General features: G+C 44.2%; 1 protein-coding gene across 1 annotated transcript; it reads left to right on the top strand.

Annotated features, from left to right (window-relative positions):
• Positions 1-7,626: 7,626 nt before the first annotated feature.
• LOC131197890 (immunoglobulin iota chain-like) lies at positions 7,627-18,313 on the top strand (the record flags this gene model as incomplete). Its single annotated transcript, XM_058182393.1, has 4 exons — positions 7,627-7,677; positions 16,397-16,634; positions 17,398-17,676; positions 18,288-18,313. Coding segments are annotated over 4 exons (594 nt in total), but the record flags the coding sequence as incomplete, so codon positions are not given.
• Positions 18,314-19,939: the final 1,626 nt, after the last annotated feature.

The following is a 19,939-nucleotide window of genomic DNA, read 5'->3' as shown; positions in this document are numbered from 1 at the left end:
CAATGCAATGGATAGATCCATGCTTCCGGAGAATGGAGAGGCGACGTCAGCAAAAGGAAGGGAGGGGCAGGCCTGGATAAGTGCTGAGTCATGGAGCCACACCCCATTGCCTATATAAAGGATCTGCTTTCTGGCATTCTCTGAGTCAGGCAAAGTCTAATCTGGATTGCTGAAGTCACACCTTGGATTCCTGCCTGCCCTGAGGACCCTGATAGGACTTTGGCAGAGCTGCAGAGGCACGCTTGATACGGACTTCCCCAACCCGGCCGTCAGAGGAGGAATGGGACACGACACCCAAGTAGGTAGTAATAAACTTAGTCCGTGGAAAAACAAACTTTATTCAAACAGCTGGGAATTACTTCATTCCCAGCGTCGTTCAACTCAAAGTAAAACAAATGCCTCCCAACACAAATTCCTCAGTTATCTCACAAACCTTAGTCCAATTAGGCAAACTTCCAAAGGCCCTTCCCGGCAAACATCCAGAAGCCACAAAAACAAAGACGTACACAAAGCAGAAGACGGAGCAGAAGACGCAGCTACAACGTTGTTTTCCGGCAAAGCTGAAACGCCGGTGCTGGTCTGTTTTAAGCCTTATGGGAGGGGCCAATAATCTCTTGGCCCTACCCCAAGTCGTCCTCTTTGCTTGAGCTGCTCTTGCCTTCTGGCAGCTCTTCTCATGTGTGCATTAGGAACAGGCTCCTCCTGTTCCTCTGCCTCACTACTATCAGTCTCTGGAGGCTCTGGAGTCTGCACCTCACTTCCCAATGGCCCTGGCCTCACCTCAGCCTCATTGCTGTCTGACTCTGTTGCCAGTTCCATAGGCTGCTGATGGACCACAACAGGTCTCCGCTGCGCATGCACGAGGTTGGGGTGCATAAGAGGGCCATGCATGCATGCGTGGAGGGCAGGGCGCCCATGTGCGGGGTGCATGTCGTGAGGCCACATGCCATGTGCAGGGTGTGGGGTGCATGCGTGGGGCTGCACACGCATTGCATTTTGTGGGTTCGGGTATGCGCATGAGCATTTGTGTTCACACGTTTTTGGCACTTGGTCTGGAAAAGGTTAGCCATCACTGTCTTAAGAGTTTGTCTGAGCTAAGTTTGGTTGAAGCTTGGCTGAGGCAGTGCTGAGGCACTACATTGCAGAATCTTTAGGAGATTGTGCAATACAGTGAGCTCTGCTGCTTGTGGGTTAATCCTATTATGCCCTGGAGGGTCATGTCTTAATCCCATCATCCTGGAACTGAAGGTCTTTTGTTTTGTAGATAGGCTGGCCCAGTCTTTCTTAATGGGCAAAAAATATCTAATGGGGGCTATTAAGAAAGACGGGAGCTGCGCCTTTCTGTCTCCAAGAGCATGTTTTTCCATTCCTCCTTCAGGGAAATATAATATTCTGTCTTTTTAAAAATTTCTCAAAATATTTTATAGAAATAGAATAACAGAGTTGGAAGGAATCTTGGAGGTCTTCTAGTCCAACCCCCTGCTTAGGCAGGGAACCCTACACCACCTCAGACAAATGGTTATCAAATTTCTTCTTAAAAACTTCCAGGGTTGGAGCATTCACAACTTCTGGAGGCAAGCTGTTCCACTAGTTAATTGTTCTAACTGTCAGGAAATTTCTCCTTAGTTCTAGGTTGCTTCTCTCCCTGATTAGTTTCCGCCCATTGCTTCTTGTCCTACCCTCAGGTGCTTTGGAGAATAACTTGACTCCCTCTTCTTTGTGGCAGCCCCTGAGATATTGGAACACTGCTATCATGTTTCCCCTAGTCCTTCTTTTCATTAAACTAGACATACCCAGTTCCTGCAGCCGTTCTTCATATGTTTTAGCCTCCAGTCCCCTATTCATCTTTGTTGCTCTTCCCTGCACTCTTTCTAGAGTCTCCACATCCTTTTTACATCGTGGCGACCAAAACTGAATGCAGTATTCCAAGTGTGGCCTTACCAAGGCATTATAAGGTGGCACTAACACTTCACGTGATCTTGATTCTATCCCCCTGTTTATGCAGCCCAGAACTGTGTTGGCTTTTTTAACAACTGCTGCACACTGCTGGCTCATATCTAAATGGTTGTCCACTAAGACTCCAAGACCCCTCTCACAGTTACTACTGTTGAGCAAGGTACCACCTATACTGTGTGTTATGTATTAACAGTTGTGCCTTTAAATATTTGAGCGGGAAATCAGCACGTTGCTGATTGGACGAAGCCTCCAGCAGAACTGTATAAAAGGAGAGGTTTTTCCCCCAGCCTGTTGCTGGGTTCACCCTATATTAAAGAGCTGTTGTCACTACCCTGGTCTCCAGCCTCATTACTTCCCGAACTTAACATTGGCGACGAAGGTGGGATATCGAGGCTAAGGAGAACCAGAACCGAGCTGAAGCACGCTAGTCCCGAACCCAGCAAACTCAGGGCAGAAACGCGGAAATGGCAAACACGCCACCCGCACCGTACAACCCGGGCAAGGAGAAATGGGGAACATATATGACCCGTTTCGAAAGCTTTCTAGAAGCCAACGAACTACAGGGGATCCCTGATAACCGCAAGCGGGCTTACTTCCTAACCCATGGCGGGCCGGAGGTAACGGAGATTGGGGAAGCCCTGGCAGAGCCAACGCCGATACAATCGGTATCGTGGCCGACTCTGCAGACTTTGCTGAAGAACCATTTCGCACCGACGCCGTCCAAATACGTGCAGCGGTTTGAATTCGGAGAACGTAGACAGATGGAGGCGAGTCCATCGGTGACTACATGGCCGCTTTAAGAAGGCGTCCAAGGACTGCGGATACCGAGACTTAGGCGAAGTGCTACTCGAGCAACTCATCCGAGGTCAAGGACATCCGCCTCGGCGGCGACTGCTAGCCAGGAGCAACCTGACACTAGCCACCGCTCTGGGCGAGGCCAGAGCACACGAAATATCTACTAAAGCAGCAGAGACTCTGCAAAAGCCTCTTCAATCCAAGGCGAGCGCAAAGCCAGCGCCAGTACACCAGGAGGAGATTCAGTCCGAATCCGAAGGTGAGGCGAGGATGAGGAAGGGTCTGCCGGACCGAGAAACGCGACACTGAGGACCGTGGCGAGTGCGGAAGCTGCGGAGGGCAGCATCAGCGCCAACGCTGCAGGTTTAAAGGCGCAACATGCGGCGGTGTGGGAAGAAAGGACACTTAGCTCAGGTTTGCAGAGCGGCCCAACCTTCCCGAAAATTCAAATCGGCCAATCAAAGCGGAACCGGAAAGGCGGCCCGCGATTGGTTCAAACAAGAAAGGCGCGAAGTCTAACCAAGCGACTGTCATTATAGGCGCGCCTCAACCAACGTGGAAAGAAGATTTTCCACAAAGCCCAAGATCGAGTGCGGTGCAGGCTTGAAGTGGACACGGATCAGCGATCACCATCATGTCCTGGGACACCCTGGCGAAGTCGCTGCCGTCCGTCGCGAAGCGCCATCTGCAAGCACAGCGGCTACGAGTGCACGACTACCAGGGGAATCGCATCCCTGTTCGAGGGACCACCTCCGTCCGAGTCGAGTACGGCCCTCACAAGAAGACCCTGCCCATCACGATCGTCGAAGGAACTCTGCCCAGTCTGTTGGGACTAGACTGGTTTCGTGCCCTGGGCATGGGAGTGACTGGCATCTACAGAAGTGACTGCAATTTGAAAGACATTCTCTTTAACGAGTTCGAAGATGTCTTCAAGGACTGCCTGGGCAAGTACAAGGGGACCCCTATTTCCTTCAACTTAGACCCCCAGGTAGCCCCCATTAGGCTTAAGGCGAGGAGAGTCCCTTTTGCCCTAAAACCACAAATCGATAAGGAGCTGGACAAGCTCATAAACCAGGGGATTTTGGTGCCAGTCGATCACGCAAAGTGGGAGACGCCAATCGTCACCCCCATCAAATCGGACGGGTCAATTAGAATTTGCGCTGACTACAAGGCGACGCTTAACAAAGCCTTACAGAAAAGCGTACCCGGTTCCGTGGTGCAACACTTATTGCACTCTTTGGGGCAAGGGCAAGTCTTTGCAAAGTTAGACTTGGCCCAAGCCTACCAACAACTGCCAGTAGACGCCCGCACAGCCAAGCCCAAACGATTGTGACGCACAGGGGGCATTCAAGTGCACCCGATTGCAATTTGGGGTTAGTGTGGCACCAGGGCTGTTCCAAAACCTGATGGAACGACTACTGCAAGGGCTCCCAGGGTAGTTCCTACTGATGATGTCCTAATTTCAGGGGAAAACATGGAGGAATTGGGGGAGCGGTTAAGAAAGGTCTTGAGCATTTTCCGGACAGCCGGGTTAAAAGTCAAGACAAATAAATGTCAGATAGGGGTCGAATCGGTCGATTTCTTGGGCTACCGGATAGACAAGAAAGGAATTCACCCTACTGAGAGCAAAGTTAAGGCAATTAGGAAGGCTCCAGCGCCCAACAACAAAGCAGAGCTGCAGGCATTCCTGGGATTGGTTAATTTTACGCGGTCTTTTAAAGAACAAAGCAACTGCTATGGAACCGCTGCATAGGCTCTTAGGGAAAAATACTGTTTGGTCTTGGGGAAAGTCAGAAGATAGGGCTTTTGAAGCAGTAAAGAACCTGCTCTCAAGTGATAGCCTGCTCATCCAATATCACGACTCACTACCCCTAGTGCTGGTTTGCGATGCGTCCCCTTATGGGGTGGGGGCTGTACTCAGCCATAGACTTCCAAACGGCACAGAAGCCCTATAGCGTTCTACTCTAGAACGATGTCCTCCCCAGAGAGGAACTACAGCCAATTAGACAAAGAAGCATTAGCCATTGTATCAGGGGTCAAAAAATTCCATGAGTATGTCTTTGGGCGGAATTTTGAAATCGTGACTGACCACAGACCGTTACTTGGATTACTGGCTGGCGACCGGCCAACGCCTGTGGCACTTTCGCCACGTTTGACTCGATGGACTATATTTTTAGCCGCTTACTCATACAAGCTGCAGCATCGACCGGGAAAGAGGTGGGGCATGCAGACGCATTGAGCCGATGCCCACTGCCAGGGCGATCAAGACCCCACTCCGGGACACCCATCCTCCTTATTGACTCGTTGACTCTGGCCCAGTCACATCAAGGAAGTGGCTCGGCATCATACCGGACATTGTGTTAAGGACTGTACCGGTTGGGTACAGAGAGGTGGCGCTGCCGGGCGAGCGGTTCAAAGAATTTGTTAAGAAACGTGATGAGCTCTCGGCTCAAGGGGTGCCTGTTATGGGGTGATCGTGTAATAATTCCTGTTAAGTTAAGGGAAAGGTATTGGACCTCCTCCACGAGGGTCACCCAGGCATCGTAAGGATGAAGGGTTAGCTAGAAGCTATGTATGGTGGCCACTCATGGGCCAGAGATTGCTGAGAGGGTAGGGAAATGCCAAGCTTGCCAAGAGTCCAGACCGCTACCCCAACAGCCCCAGTCAGAGAATGGGAAAAGCCCCAAGGGCCTTGGTCAAGAATCCACATTGACTTTGCTGGCCCTTTCACGCCAAACGCGTTCCTAGTGGTGGTGGGCGCATTTTCCAAATGGTTAGAGATCATACTTATGAAGTCCACCACAGTCAAGCAGTAATCGCAACCCCGCGCCACCTATTCGCAACTCACGGGTTGCCGGACACTCTGGTGTCCGACAATGAGCCCAATTCACGGCAGCCCAGTTTGAAGAGTACCTGGCAGAGGAAGGCATCCGACATGCCCTCTCTGCACCTTTCCACCCTGCGTCGAATGGCCTTGCAGAGCGTTCCGTCCGAGCGCTAAGGAGGCATTGTCCAGGCTCAAGCCAGGTGACTGGCAAACAAAATAGACTTTTTCCTAGCCGTCCAGCACAGAACCCCAAGCACAGCCACTGGAAAAGCCCAGCCGAATTGCTAATGGGACGGAAACTCCGGTGCCCACTTGACCGCTTGAACCCCATTACACACCCGAGGGTTACAAGGGGAGCTAGAAAAACAAGGAAATGAGCATAGGCGACCGGTGTGGGCCCGAAACTATGGGGACGGCCCGAGTTGGGTCGCGGACAAGTAACAAAAGTAACAGGGCCAAAATCGTACGTGGTAGAGCTACCAGACAACCGAGTGTGGCGGCGCCACATAGATCAGTTAAGGAAACGAATAACTGACCAAACCAAACCAACAGAGACAGGTAATGACCAATACCACTTTGAATCCACAGCTGACAATGACCCGGGGGAGGCGCAAGACTTAGCTGAGGTCCCAGAGTTCCAGCGACGCCATCAGGTCCCCGAGGAAGCAGAAAATTCCAAAATTAATCCAAGGCCGGATGGCCAAGAAAAAGAGTCGCAATAATCCAGAGCCCGATGGCCCAGAGAAAGAGCTGGGAGGAGAAAACAGCCCCTCCGACCAGCTCAAAACACCACCCAGAACTGAACCGCGCAGGTCAGAAAGAACTAGGAGACGCCCAGGTTATTTGCGTGACTACGTCGAAAAATAACATGTAAATAAATATGTAAATAAGACCAAGTGTTTTCTGGGAGGGGAGGAGTGTTATGTATTAACAGTTGTGCCTTTAAATATTTGAGCGGGAAATCAGCACGTTGCTGATTGGACGAAGCCTCCAGCAGAACTGTATAAAAGGAGAGGTTTTTCCCCCAGCCTGTTGCTGGGTTCACCCTATATTAAAGAGCTGTTGTCACTACCCTGGTCTCCAGCCTCATTACTTCCCGAACTTAACACTGTGCCTGTGCATTTTTTCTAGGAGAGCGGGAGATCTTCCCTCACTGCTAATCTGTCTCCTATTGTAGACTAAGTGGGAAATGTTTTATAGTTTCGTTTAATGAAGTCTTGTTTCTTCTCCCCACTAGATGGCAATAAGAAGCTCTGGAGTTTGAGAAGAACCTCCTACAGTGAGGGTCTCCAACCTTGCCTGGTAGACTTCAACCCCCAGAATTCCCCAGCCAGCAAAGTTGAAGTTCTCCAGGCTTAAAGATGCCAAGGTTGGAGACCGCTGTCTTAGAGAAGACTCAACCAGTGAAAGAAAGAGCCCATGAAAAGAATCCTTTTGTCAGAGTTTTGGAGCGTGACAAACCAGAGTGACTAATACTATGAGATAAACCCAGGAGCAAAACACAGCACACAGAGCCTTTAGATAATTAACAGTGGTTTATAAACACCTAAATATTTACAGATTCATATGTGGTTAAATACCTTATCATACAACTACTGATACACGGAGAGCAATGAGATACACGACAAGAGAGAACATAAGGAGAAGGCATGAGGAGAGGGAATGCCCTCTATGGCTTCCCTTATATAGGCAGCTTCTTACCCAACTTTTTAAAGTGGCAGTAACCCTGCTGCCTCAGTCCCATAGATTCAGCTTCCAGTTGCCTCTGCTTACAACCTCTCATCAGCTTACAGCTCTTAAATCTACGCTGACACCTTTGTTCTTGACTGCGGTGCTGATTTTCAATGCTTATATGTCGTATAGTTATTTCATGCTTATGCTCAGGGGTGAAATGCTCCCGGATCGGACGGGATCGCACGATCCGGTAGCAATGGCGGCTGCTGGTTCGGAGGACCGGTAGCAAAAATCCCTGGCCCTGCCTCCCTGCCTCTGCTGAGCTGCACCATCTGCAGAGGTTTTTTTTTTTTTACTTTTAAAAGCTGGTTTTGCTTCAGCAGAAACAGGCCTTTAAAAGTAAAAAACAGCAGAACCTTACTTGTACTCTTACTTGTAGAAAACATGTTTTCTACAAGTAAAAGTAGAGATTCTAAGGCACTTACCTGATTACTGAGGAACTCATGGCCACAGCCTGAAAGCAGTTTCAGTTTCAGCCCAGACAGAATCAATCTATTCTGCTAATCTATTTCCTCGGTGATCAACTGGCTGGATTTGCTGGCTGAGGAACTCTGGGATTTGAAGTCCACAATAAAATAAAATAAAATAAAATATTTGTGCAGCTTTCTGAGATTTGGTATGTTTCTGTAGTGTTTCACTCTAACTACACAAACACAAAAAATCTCAGAAAGCTGTATGTGGCATATTGTGTGTGTGATTGTGTGTGTGTGTGTGTTAGTTGTGTGTGTGTAAAGTGTGAAAGTTGGTTTTTGAGCTTTTTGTGGTTGTGTGAAGTGTGAAGTGGAGCCGCTTTTACACTGGGTGTGAGTCAGTTGTGTTTATTTATTTATTTATTTATTTATTTTGTCACAATATCATACAAAAAGATTATATAGTATATACACATATAAACATATATAGGAAGAAGAAAAGAAGAACAATAGGACAGGAACGGTAGGCACGTTTGTGCGCTTATACATATATGGTCCTCTTAGGAATGGGGTGAGGTCAATAGTAGAAAGTTTTTGGTTAAAGCTATTAGGATTATGGGAAGAGACCACAGAGTCAGGTAAAGTATTCCAAGCACTGATGATTCTGTTGCAGAAGTCATATTTTCTGCAATCTAGATTAAAGCGGTTTACATTAAGTTTAAATCTATTGGTTGCCCTTGTATTATTGCAATTAAAGCTGAAGTAGTCTTTGACAGGAAGGACATTACAATAGATGATTCTGTGAGTTAAACTTAGGTCTTGTCGAAGGCGACGGAGTTCCAAGTTTTCTAAGCCTAGGATTTCAAGTCTGGTGGGATAAGGTATTTTGTTGTTTTCAGAGGAATGGAGAACTCTTCTTGTAAAATATTTCTGGACACGTTCAATTGTATTGATGTCAGAGATGTGGTGAGGGTTCCAAACAGGTGAGCTGTATTCTAGAATTGGTCTAGCAAATGTTTTATATGCTCTGGTTAGTAGTGTGGTGTTTTGGAAAAGAAGCTACACAAAATTAGGTTTACAACTCTTAGAGCTTTTTTGCTATGTAGTTGCAGTGGGCTTTGGCATAGATCATTTGACATGAAAACTCCAAGGTCTTTAACGGGATGGGGTCGTCTGTAAGGTAATGTCCATCTAGTATGTACTTAGTTTTAGAGTTCTTTTTTCCTATATGTAAGACTGAGCATTTGCTGGTTGAAATTTGGAGCTGCCAATTTTTAGACCAAGCAGTTAGATGGTCAAGGTCGTTTTGAATGATAGAAGTGTTGTCTGTGGTGTTAAATAGTTTGACATCGTCAGCAAAGAGAACACAATTACTTGAGATATGGTCACAAAGATCATTAATGTATAGAATGAAGAGTGTTGGTCCAAGGACGCTGCCTTGAGGAACGCCACTCTTGACAGGAACAGGATTTGATAAAGCATTGCCAATTTTGACCACTTGTTGTCTGTTAGACAGAAAAGCAGATATCCATTTGTGGAGGGGTCCTGAGATGCCATAGGATGTTAGTTTAAGGAGAAGTTTATCGTGTACTACTGAGTCAAAAGCTTTGCAGAAGTCTATGTAGATTGCATCTATTGATTTGCCTTGATCTAGATTTGAAGTCCATATTGAGAAGTTGTAAGTTACATGATAACTTTTTCCTGAAACCAAATTGTTTGTTGGAGAGTAGGTTGTTAGTTTCTAAGTGTGAGGTAATGGATTGATTGATGATAGATTCCATGACTTTGCAGGTGACGCAGCAAAGGGAGATCGGTCTGTAGTTTTCGACTAAGCTGGGGTCTCCTTTTTTGAAGATGGGGATGACTGTGGCTAGTGACCAAAGTTTGGGAAGAGAACTGGTAGTGAAAGCTTTATCAAAGATAATACTTAGGGGTTCAGCTATATTAATGGAAAGTTTTTTTAAGAAATATGCACATAGACCATCAGGTCCAATAGAAAGCGATGGTTTTAAGTTGTGAAGAGCTTTACCAACGTTGTCTTCTGTGAAATCTATATGAGTTAAATCATCATAGTCATTGCTGGTTCGTTTGTGGAATGTTGGATATGTGTTATCGGAGTTAACAAAAACTGAGCCAAAGAAAATGTTGAAGAGGTTTGCTTTGACTGTTTCGTCATTGCATTCTTTGTTGTTAGAATCTTTTAGTGGTGGGATGGATCTTGAATCTTTAAGTTTACTGTTGACAAAATTATAAAAGGCACGATTGGAATTTGTGCGTAGAAGGTTTTCTTCTTGCTTGGTGTGGTAATTTGTGCATTCAGTTTTTATTTGGTTGCATATGTTTCTGTAACGGTTTCTGAAGTTTGTAACATAGCCTTTTTTGTTTCTTTTCCAGAGGATTTTTTTGATTGAAGCTTTTTATTGATATGGGTAGTTTGTTTTCTTGGACATGGTAGTCATTCGTGGTACATATAATTTAATGACTCTATTGATTTCAAGTAGGAAGATTCTATAGAGGTCATCAGCGGTTATGCAGGTTGCAAACAGATTTTGCCAGTTCAGAAGTGAAAGATCGTTGTTTATAAGGTCGTAATTGGCTTTCTTGAAGTTGTAGTTGGGAGTTCTGGTGTTATGACGATTTAAGTATGGACGTATATTGAGACGAAAATCAATCATGCAGTGGTCACTGTTTGAAAAAGGTTCTTTAATTTGTAGTCCGTAAATTGAGTTTGGATTGTTGCAGAAGATGAGGTCAAGGCAGTTGTTGAGTCTTGTATTGTTAGTTACAAGTTGTTCAAGACCTAGGTTTGTAACAGCGTTGTATAGTGTAGTATGGATTGGGTCAGTTGAACATTCATTGGTTGTCCAGTTAATGAGAGGTAGATTTAAGTCACCCAGGAAGATAAGAGGGTATGGGCAAGAGGTAGTCCATGTTAGCATTGAGGTTAGCATATTTGCGTGGGTAATGTCATAGTCGGGGGCTCTGTAGCATAGTAAGAATCGAAGAGTAGTGCCAAGGGATGAGTCGCATACTATAGTTTCAGGAAGAGAGAGTTTATGTGCCACTTGGATATTTTTAGATTCAGTGTTTTTGTAAAGATAGCCACTCCACCACCTCTTGGTTTTCCGATCTGATCGATAGACTTGATATTCTTTGTTTGAGATAATGGAGTCAGGAAGGATGAATTCAGCCATGTTTCACAAACAAAAATGATATCAAATGTGCCACTGTTTAATAAGAGGATAAATTCAGGTAATTTGTTGACTATGCTTCTTGCATTTATCAATTTGCATTTGAGATCTGATATGATTGGTGTTGAAGAGGTAAGGGGCGTGCATACCTAGATTTGGGTGTTAGTAGGTTGGGGGTTGTGGACAATAGATGGTTGTATAGATGGTTGGATGGTAGTTTGGGTGTTTGGATGGATGGTTGTTTGGATGGCTGGTTGGGTGGATTGTTGGGTGGCTGTTTGGATGGCTGGTTGGATGGCTGTTTGGATGGCTGCTTGGATGGCTGCTTGGATGGCTGTTTGGATGGTTGGTTGGATGGTTGGTTGGATGGCTGGTTGGATTGTTGGTTGGATGGCTGTTGGTTGGATAGCTGGTAAGATGGTTGGTTGAATGGGAGGTAGGGGGATGGGTACTTGATTGAATACTGGGATGGCTGGTTGATTGTTATGGGTGATGGGCGGTTTGGGTGATTTTTGATTGCAGGTTTTATTTTTATGCAATCAGCATGGTAGTCGATGTATAGGTTGGATTCACCATTGTCTTGTCTTCTTTTAAGTTCTGTGCGAAGTTCACGAGGCGTATCCTTTAGAAAGGATAGGCCAGGACGTGATCTAAGTTTACTGTAGGTAGGGTTGGATTTAGCAATTGAGTTTATAGTATTTATGAATTTGCGTTTACTGTCCTCATTAGTGCATATAACTCTACAAAATCTTGGTGCTGTTGTCCCATCGCTGTTTTTATAATCTGGTCCATCTCTGGAGACAGCAATTATTTCATTTGGGGAGATGGTTGATGAATTATAATTTCCAATGATGTTGTGAATCTTATTGATATCTGGTTCATTTGTGTTTTCAAGTCCAAATAATATTGCATTATTTATTTTTTGTCCTCTCTCCATTGCATCTCTGATTAGTTGATTAGTAGTTGTTTGTTGTTTGGGTTGTGTTGTATTAATTTGATGTCTAGGTTGAGTTGTAAGTTGTATATTTTGTGGTGATAGATGAGTTTGGAAGAGATTTAGATCATTAGAGTTTTCATTTTTTAGTGTTGAAATTTGTTTTATCAAATCTGTGAAACTTTGTTCAATAACTGATAGAATTTTTTTTTCTAAGTTTTGTTCAATATTTTGAATTTTTTTTTCTAGGTTTTGTTCAATATTTTGAATTCTTTTTTCTAGGTTTTGTTCAATAGCTTGTAATCTTTTATCTATGTTTTGTTCAATAGTTGTTAATCTTGATTCTAAGATTTTATCAGCGTTTGATTTTCTGGCTGGCATAATGATGATCTTTCTTATTCCTTTGTTGTGTTGTGTTGTGTTGTGTGTGTGTAAAGTGTGAAAGTTGATTTTTGGTACCTCTTATTGTTTTTTTATACTTTGTTTATTATTTTTATTATTTATTGTTATTGGCCACGCCCACCAAGCCATCTGACCACCAAGCCACGCCCATCAATTAAGCCACGCCCACAGAACCGGTAGGGAAAATTTTTAGATTTCACCCCTGCTTATGCTTATATATACCATTGTGACAAAATAAATAAATAAATAAATAAATAAATAAATAAATAAATAAATAAATAAATTTTCTCAGTAACTCAGTAGAGACCATTTGTGCCTTACAGGTAGGTTTGGAGATCCTTTTCTTATTCTCTGGAGAATCTTATTTGGGCTGCTTGCTCTGCGTACATCAAGGAAATAACCCTTGAGGAAAAACTTGGAAGAATGAAAGGAAATCTCATTCGTCATCTTCAGGCTTTAGCTTCGTGCTTCTGGGAGCAATGTGTGATTGCAGCTGTTTCTTCCTTTTAAAAGGAAGAGACAGCTGCAATCACAATCACAACTGAAGCCTGAAGATGACGAAAGAGACTTCGTTGAAACATCGCCAAGGCACTTCCAATTTTACGCGGGAGAAAACCCGAATAACCAAAGACCTACATACAAACACCCGCGAAAACCTCAGAAAACAAACAATGAAAGGAAATTTTATACAACTGAAAAATTTGACAAGGTGCTTTCCTTGGAAAGGCCAATGACGCTGAAAGGAAGCCACTGTAGTGATCCCCATTGGATCCACTTCTTCCTAGTGTATTCCGGCACGTCCAGGGTCTGCTTTTTGGATCATTGAATGTCACTTTGCACGGTCAGCTGCATCTCCAGGGCTCAGGCCCGTGGATTGCATACCTTTGTTGATGGACGCCCGCTGGGTCACCGGCCATTAACTTCTAATTGGTAGGCAGTCTTGGATACGGTGGAAGGTGTTGCTCTCAGGTCATGTCCAGGGTTGGTCTTCAAAAATTTTAGCATGGGGTTCTCTGCCTGGTTGTTGGGTGGGCATGGCCATGGTGGGTGTGGCCTAGTTGGCCTCCAGCACCATGGTGGGTGGGTGTGTTTTTGCCCTCCCCAGGCTCTGGAGGCATTCCTCGAGACTTCAGGAGGGTGAAAACGGTCTCCAGAGGGCCTCAGGAGACCAGAAATGGGCCTGTTTCTGGCTTTCCCAAACTTCAGATAGGGCCAGTGGTGGGTTGCCCCCGGTTCACAAGAACCGGTAGTAAAACTGGCAGGAGGCTCCGCCCACTGACCGGGACATCATTAGGAAGCCTCTGCGCATGCGTGCGGCCCCTTTGTGAACTGGTAGTAAAGGTAAGTAGAACCCACTCCTGGGTAGGACCATTTTTCGTCCCCCCCAAGCCTCTGTGCGTACCATGTACTTACCTGCATCCAAAATGGGCCGCATGGGGACTCCTGGAAGGGGTGGGGAGGGGTGGGCAGGGCAGGGCCAGCCAGGAGTGGGATTTGGGAGTTCTCCAAACTGCACAGAATCTTAGCTAGAGGTTCTCCCGAACTCCCAGCAGCCCACCCCTAGACATGTCCATACTAGCGGAGCCGGCCTTCTCTTATCTTCTCTATAATTGGTGCCACACCAAAATGCTGTCGAATGGTATCATTTTGTGATGTGGTCAAGAAGGCAGATGCCTGATACCCAATGCAGCATTTGCATTTCCATGGCATGGAGAGAGCTTTTGGTCCCTCTTGTTGCTGCCCAGCATTCAGTGCCATACAGTGTAACAGGGTAGATGGTTGTCTTGTAAATGTTAGATTTAATAGCAAGAGCAAGAGCACTTAAACTGATATACCGCTTCCCAGTGCCTTCCAGCCCTCTCCAAGCGGTTTTACAGAGTCAGCCTATGGCCCCCAACAATCTGGGTCCTCATTTTACCCAACTCGGAAAGAATGGAAGGCTGAGTCAACCCTGAGCCTGGTGAGATTCGAACTGCCAAATTGCAGGCAGGCGGCAGTCAGCAGAAGTAGCCTGCAGTACTGCACTCTAACCATTGCGCCAACATGGCTCATAGATGGGTTGATGCATCACTGATCATTTACCCTTTTTTTTATTGACCAATTATCACTGTTCTCATTGGTGGTTGAAACAGTGATATTTATTTATTATTTATTTATAATTTAATTTCTATACTGCCCTTCTCCCGAAGGACTCAGGGCGGTTTACAGCCATATTAAAAAAAAAACAGAATACAAACCACAAATTTAAAAACAGAATTAAAACCAAATATTTAATAGGCCAAATCAACTAAAACGGTCATAGACCGACATAAAACCCATTTAAAATTTCGATTTAAAATTTCACTTAGGCCAGTCCTGCACGATGAAATAATAAGGTCTTAAGTTCACGTTTGAAGGTCCGGAGGTCGGGGAGTTGGTGCAACCCTGGAGGCAGCTCATTCCAAAGGGCTGGTGCCGCCACAGAGAAGGCTCTCCCTCTGGGGGCCGCCAACCGACTTTGTTTGGTCGACGGCACCCTGAGAAGGCCCACCCTGTGGGAGCGCACAGGTCGCTGGGAGGCTATCAGTGGCAGAAGGCGGTCTCGTAAATAGCCCGGTCCTAAGCCATGGAGTGCTTTAAAGGTGACGACAGCACCTTGAATTGCACCCGGAAGGCTACCAGCAGCCAGTCCAGGCCACGCAGGATAGGTGTTATATGGGAGCAACGAGGTGCTCCCTCTATCACCCGCGCAGCCGCATTCTGGACTAGCTGGAGCCTCCTGGTGCTCTTCAAGGGGAGCCTCATGTAGAGAGCATTGCAATAGTTCCATGCCGTGAATTGTTCATATTAGAAAACAACAGAACTATTTTAGCTTGTTTGCTGAAGAACTTGAGTTAAGATGAAGCTTTTATGTTCTGGATTTGTGGTATGTTCCTTCTTTGATCTACGTGAGTCAAAGCAGAGCTGAGCAGATCTTCAGTCCCCAGGAAGATCTGAGCACGAAGCCACCCACAAGATTTTGTCTGGGTTGTCACTTCCCTGTGTTTTTGGTGACAGAGTTGTCCTGCCTGTTGCAGAGAAAGGAAGAAGGATGGGTGATCTGGGGAGCAGGATCGTTGCTTTGCTGTTGGCCATCTCCACAGGTATCCTTCTCCTCTTATTGCTTCATTTATCATTGGCTTACTTTATGCCTCCCTAGGTGAGTTTAGGCGTTTAAATTGTTTGAATTTAAAACAAAAGTTATACAAAGAAAATCTGCAAAAGAATCAATGAGAAAATTAATTTCTTTCAATACTTAAGAGCGTAAAGGAAGAATTGGAAACATGAAAGGATAATTGCTTCTTTGAAAATTCTAAATAATTTGCTAACTAAACTTCTTGATGGAGTCCCTTCCTCCTTCCTTCCCTCCCTCCCTCCCTCTCTTCCTTCCTCCATCATTTTTTTAAAAATATTTTTTTTAGCAAAAAACAAAACAAAAACACACACCAAAAAACAAAACAAAACCAACCAGACATAACAAACACTAACATAAAATATATACTCCTTCTTTACACCAGCTTCGTTGTGGTATTCCTCTATTATTTACATTTTACCCCTCTCGTTTTCTTTAATTATACTTACCTTTTTGTCCCATAATCCCTTATTTCTGTATACATTCCATCATACCTATCTTTATAACAATTCATTTTCTTTCATGCACTACCCATTTTTGTATGGGTGTACATGACCTTTTCACCTTTTTTCATCATTTACCATTTCTAATTTTATCCAATTATACAATTTATTCCATACTATATAATATTCCGTATCTTTCTTTTCTTTTATCTCCTTTGTTAATTTATCCATCTTAGTACAGTCCGGAATTTTCCTTATCACTTCCTCCACCGATGGTCCTCCATCATTTTTATAATGTAAAGAAGGATAGCAGACAACTGAATAATTGCTCCTTGGGAAATTCTAAAGGATTAGTTACATAAATTGGTGGATTCCTTCCTTCCTTCCTTCCTTCCTTCCTTCCTTCCTTCCTTCCTTCCTTCCTTCCTTCCTTCCTTCCTTCCTTCCTCCCTCCCTCCCTCCCTCCATCATTTTTCCTAACATTTCCATTCCCCTTCCAGTTGTATCAGGTCAAGCTATTGTCACCCAGGAGCACCGATTTCTATCTATTAAGGAAGGAGACCCCATCCTGCTGAAGTGCTCCTATCAGGGAACGGAATACAGTCTTCAGTGGTACAAACAATATCCAGGGAGTCCGCCAGAATTCATTATGTTACTGACTATATCAGGGGATGAAGCAAAGGATAATTTCAAAATGACTCTGGACACAGATGAGAAAACCATCTCTTTGTATCTGAAGAACACCCGACTGAAGGATTCATCTGTCTATTTCTGTGCAGTGAAGCATAGTGGTAGGAAGATACCTGCTGGTTGTCACCAAAGGTGGAAGGCAACCAAGGAGATGACATGTAGCTGCCTATTGCGGGCCCTCTGAAGAAAGATCAGGAGAACCTTATGAGCTGTAAAAAAGATGTTGAGTGCAGACAAGAGCAAAAAAGATGATTAGGGGACTGGAGGCTAAAACATATGAAGAACGGTTGCAAGAACTCGGTATGCCTAGTTTAATGAAAAGAAGGACATGATAGCAGTGTTTCAATATCTTAGGGGTTGCCACAAAGAAGAGGGAGTCGGGCTGTTCTCCAAAGCACCTGAGGGTAGAACAAGAAGCAATGGGTGGAAACTAATCAAGGAGAGAAGCAACTTAGAACTAAGGAGAAATTTCCTGACAGTTAGAACAGTCAATGGGTGGAACAGCTTGCCTGCAGAAGTTGTGAATGCTCCAATACTGGAAATTTTTAAGAAACTGTTGGATAACCATCTGTCTGAAATGGTGTAGGGTTTCCTGCCTTTTTTCAAAAAGAAAAAAAAAGAAAAAAGAAAAGAAAAGAAAAGGAAAGTAAAAACTTTTGGGAAAAAGCACCTTTGGGACAACTATGACCTGGATGACTGAGAATCTCCACAGAGAAAGATCTGCTTATTTGTCAAGTGATGTCTGTTCTCCCGTATCGATTCCTTTGTAAGTCATCTGAAAATTGCAGCAGAATTCCCAAGACAGAGGAATGGTTCAAAGGTTCCTACAATCAACTGAATGATCTCCATGTCTTTCTTTTTCAGGTGTCCGGTGCCAGGACCGAGTGGAGCAGAAGCCTGTGGAAGTCATCAAAGAAAGAGAGGATTCCACCATTGCCTGTCAGTTCACCTCCAGTAATGTCTATTTCATGCACTGGTACAGGCAATATCCAGGAAAAAGCCCTGCGTTTCTCCTTACGGTTACATCGGTGGGATTGGAGACCCGCGAACACTTCAGTGCCTCTTTTGACAAGAAGGAGAAGGAGAGTCATTTAAGCATCACAAAGGCGCAGATGAAAGATGCTGCTGTCTATTTCTGTGCGGCCCAAGATCCACAGCAACAAAGAGACACCTGCCACCTGCACAAAAACCCTCTCAGGCTAAGCAATTCTGTGAAGGGGAAATGAATCCCAGCTGGGGAATTGGGAGGTAGAGATGGACCAGTTTTACCCAAATCGAGCCATGAGTGAATACAACCTGCATTGGTATCAACAGGAAGGTGGAATCAAAGTATTCCACATGAACACTTCAGTACCTCTTTTTTTTTTTTGAAATTTTTTAATTTATTTTAACAGAAAAAAACCAGTATCAAATCAATCAAAACAATTCACAACGTGCTGCATGGGTGTTAACATATTTTCTTGTGCATTCAGAAAATAAACGTCTCTTTCATACATATTATCTTTTCTAACATATCTTTCCGTCTATCCAATGATAACATAAATCCCATATTTTATAGTATTGCTTATCTTCTTGCTCGCTAATTTCAAATGTTAATTTACTCATCTCCGCACATTCCATCATTTTTCTAATTATTTCGTCTTGCAAAGTTAACTTCTCATTTTTCCAATTTTTAGCAAACACAATCCTAGCTGCTGTAATAATATTCACAATCAAATATTTTATATCTCTAGTGTATATCTCAGGTATAATTCCCAACAGAAAGACTTCTGGCTTAAAGTCAATATGTTTTTTGATCATTTTTTCCAGCCACGTATGTATTTTAGTCCAGTATTTTTTTGCTTCAACGCACGTCCACCACATGTGGTAGTATGATCCAGGTGTCTGATGACACTTGCAACATTTTTCAGTTTTATCCTTGAACATTTTGGCAATTCTCGTCGGGGGTAATGCCACCTGTAAAACATCTTATACAAATTCTCTTTAAATGCTGTAGACATTGTCATTTTATAATTATACATCCACAATTTCTGCCAAGCCTCTAAATCTATCCCATGACCAAATTTCTTCCCCCAAGCAATCATTGTCCCTTTTACTTGTTCTTCCTCCAATTTCATCTCTAATAAGTATCTATTTATTTTTATTTTTATTTATTTTTTATTTATTTAGTTTTGTCACAACAATATATATAAGTATCATACAAAAAGATTATATAGTATATAAACATATATATGAGTAAGTATTAGGAGGTATAAGCATATCTATATATATCTATATATATATCTATATATATATCTATATCTATATCTATATCTATATCTATATCTATATCTATATCTATATCTATATCTATCTATCTATCTATCTATCTATCTATCTATCTATCTATCTATCTATCTATCTATCTATCTATCTATATTTGTTTTCTGAGGTTTTCACGGGTGTTTGTATATAGGTCTTTGGTTGTTTGGGTTTTCTCCCGTGTAAAATTGGAAGTGTCTTGGCGACGTTTCGACGAAGTCTCATTCGTCATCTTCAGGCTTCAGCTTCGTGCTTCTGGGAGCAATGTGTGATCGCAGCTGTTTCTTCCTTTTAACTGCTAGTGGGGGTTTGAACTGATTGGGTGGGAGCTTGGCTGTGCTCTGATTGGATGGGGTTTTTTCTGTGCTCTGATTGGCTGGGGGTGTGTCCTGTGTTGGTGGGGGCTTGGTTGTGCTCAGTCTGGTCTGTGCTGCAGGGGGATTTGAGCTGGTGAGCTGCATAGCTGTTGTTTGGCATTGAAGAACACAAGAATTCATTCAAAAAAGAGGAACCAACTTCTTCCCTGGTCCAACACTTTAAAGTCACAGGACATGATATTGACTTTAAAAAGACCAGAACTATCGCCAAAACTGAACACTTTAACAACAGAATAATCAGAGAAGCCATTGAGATAGAAAAACGCCCACACAGCATGAACAAACGAGATGACACCTCCCGCCTACCAGCCATTTGGAAACCCGCTCTTATTGACAAACGAGTCCCTAACACGAGGAATGACACCAGACCCACACTCACAAGGTCCACACAGGATGTCACCACCGCACATCCACCCAGAAAGCAGACCCAAACCCACACTGATCATGAAGCACGACCAAGGACCAGAAGCCAGACCGCAGCTGCAACATTAGCCATTTCAAACCCCTCCAATCCATTCATGCAGCAGACCCACTATGAAGATGTAGCACGACCACAAAGCCAAACAACAGCTATGCAGCTCACCAGCTCAAATCCCCCTGCAGCACAGACCAGACTGAGCACAACCAAGCCCCCACCAACACAGGACACACCCCCAGCCAATCAGAGCACAGAAAAACCCCCATCCAATCAGAGCACAGCCAAGCTCCCACCCAATCAGTTCAAACCC

Source organism: Ahaetulla prasina, chromosome 4 (assembly GCF_028640845.1).
Source record: "Ahaetulla prasina isolate Xishuangbanna chromosome 4, ASM2864084v1, whole genome shotgun sequence".
NCBI lineage: Eukaryota > Metazoa > Chordata > Lepidosauria > Squamata > Colubridae > Ahaetulla > Ahaetulla prasina.
The sequence above is the reverse complement of the archived record's forward strand: the minus strand, read 5'-3'. Positions and strand labels throughout refer to the sequence as shown.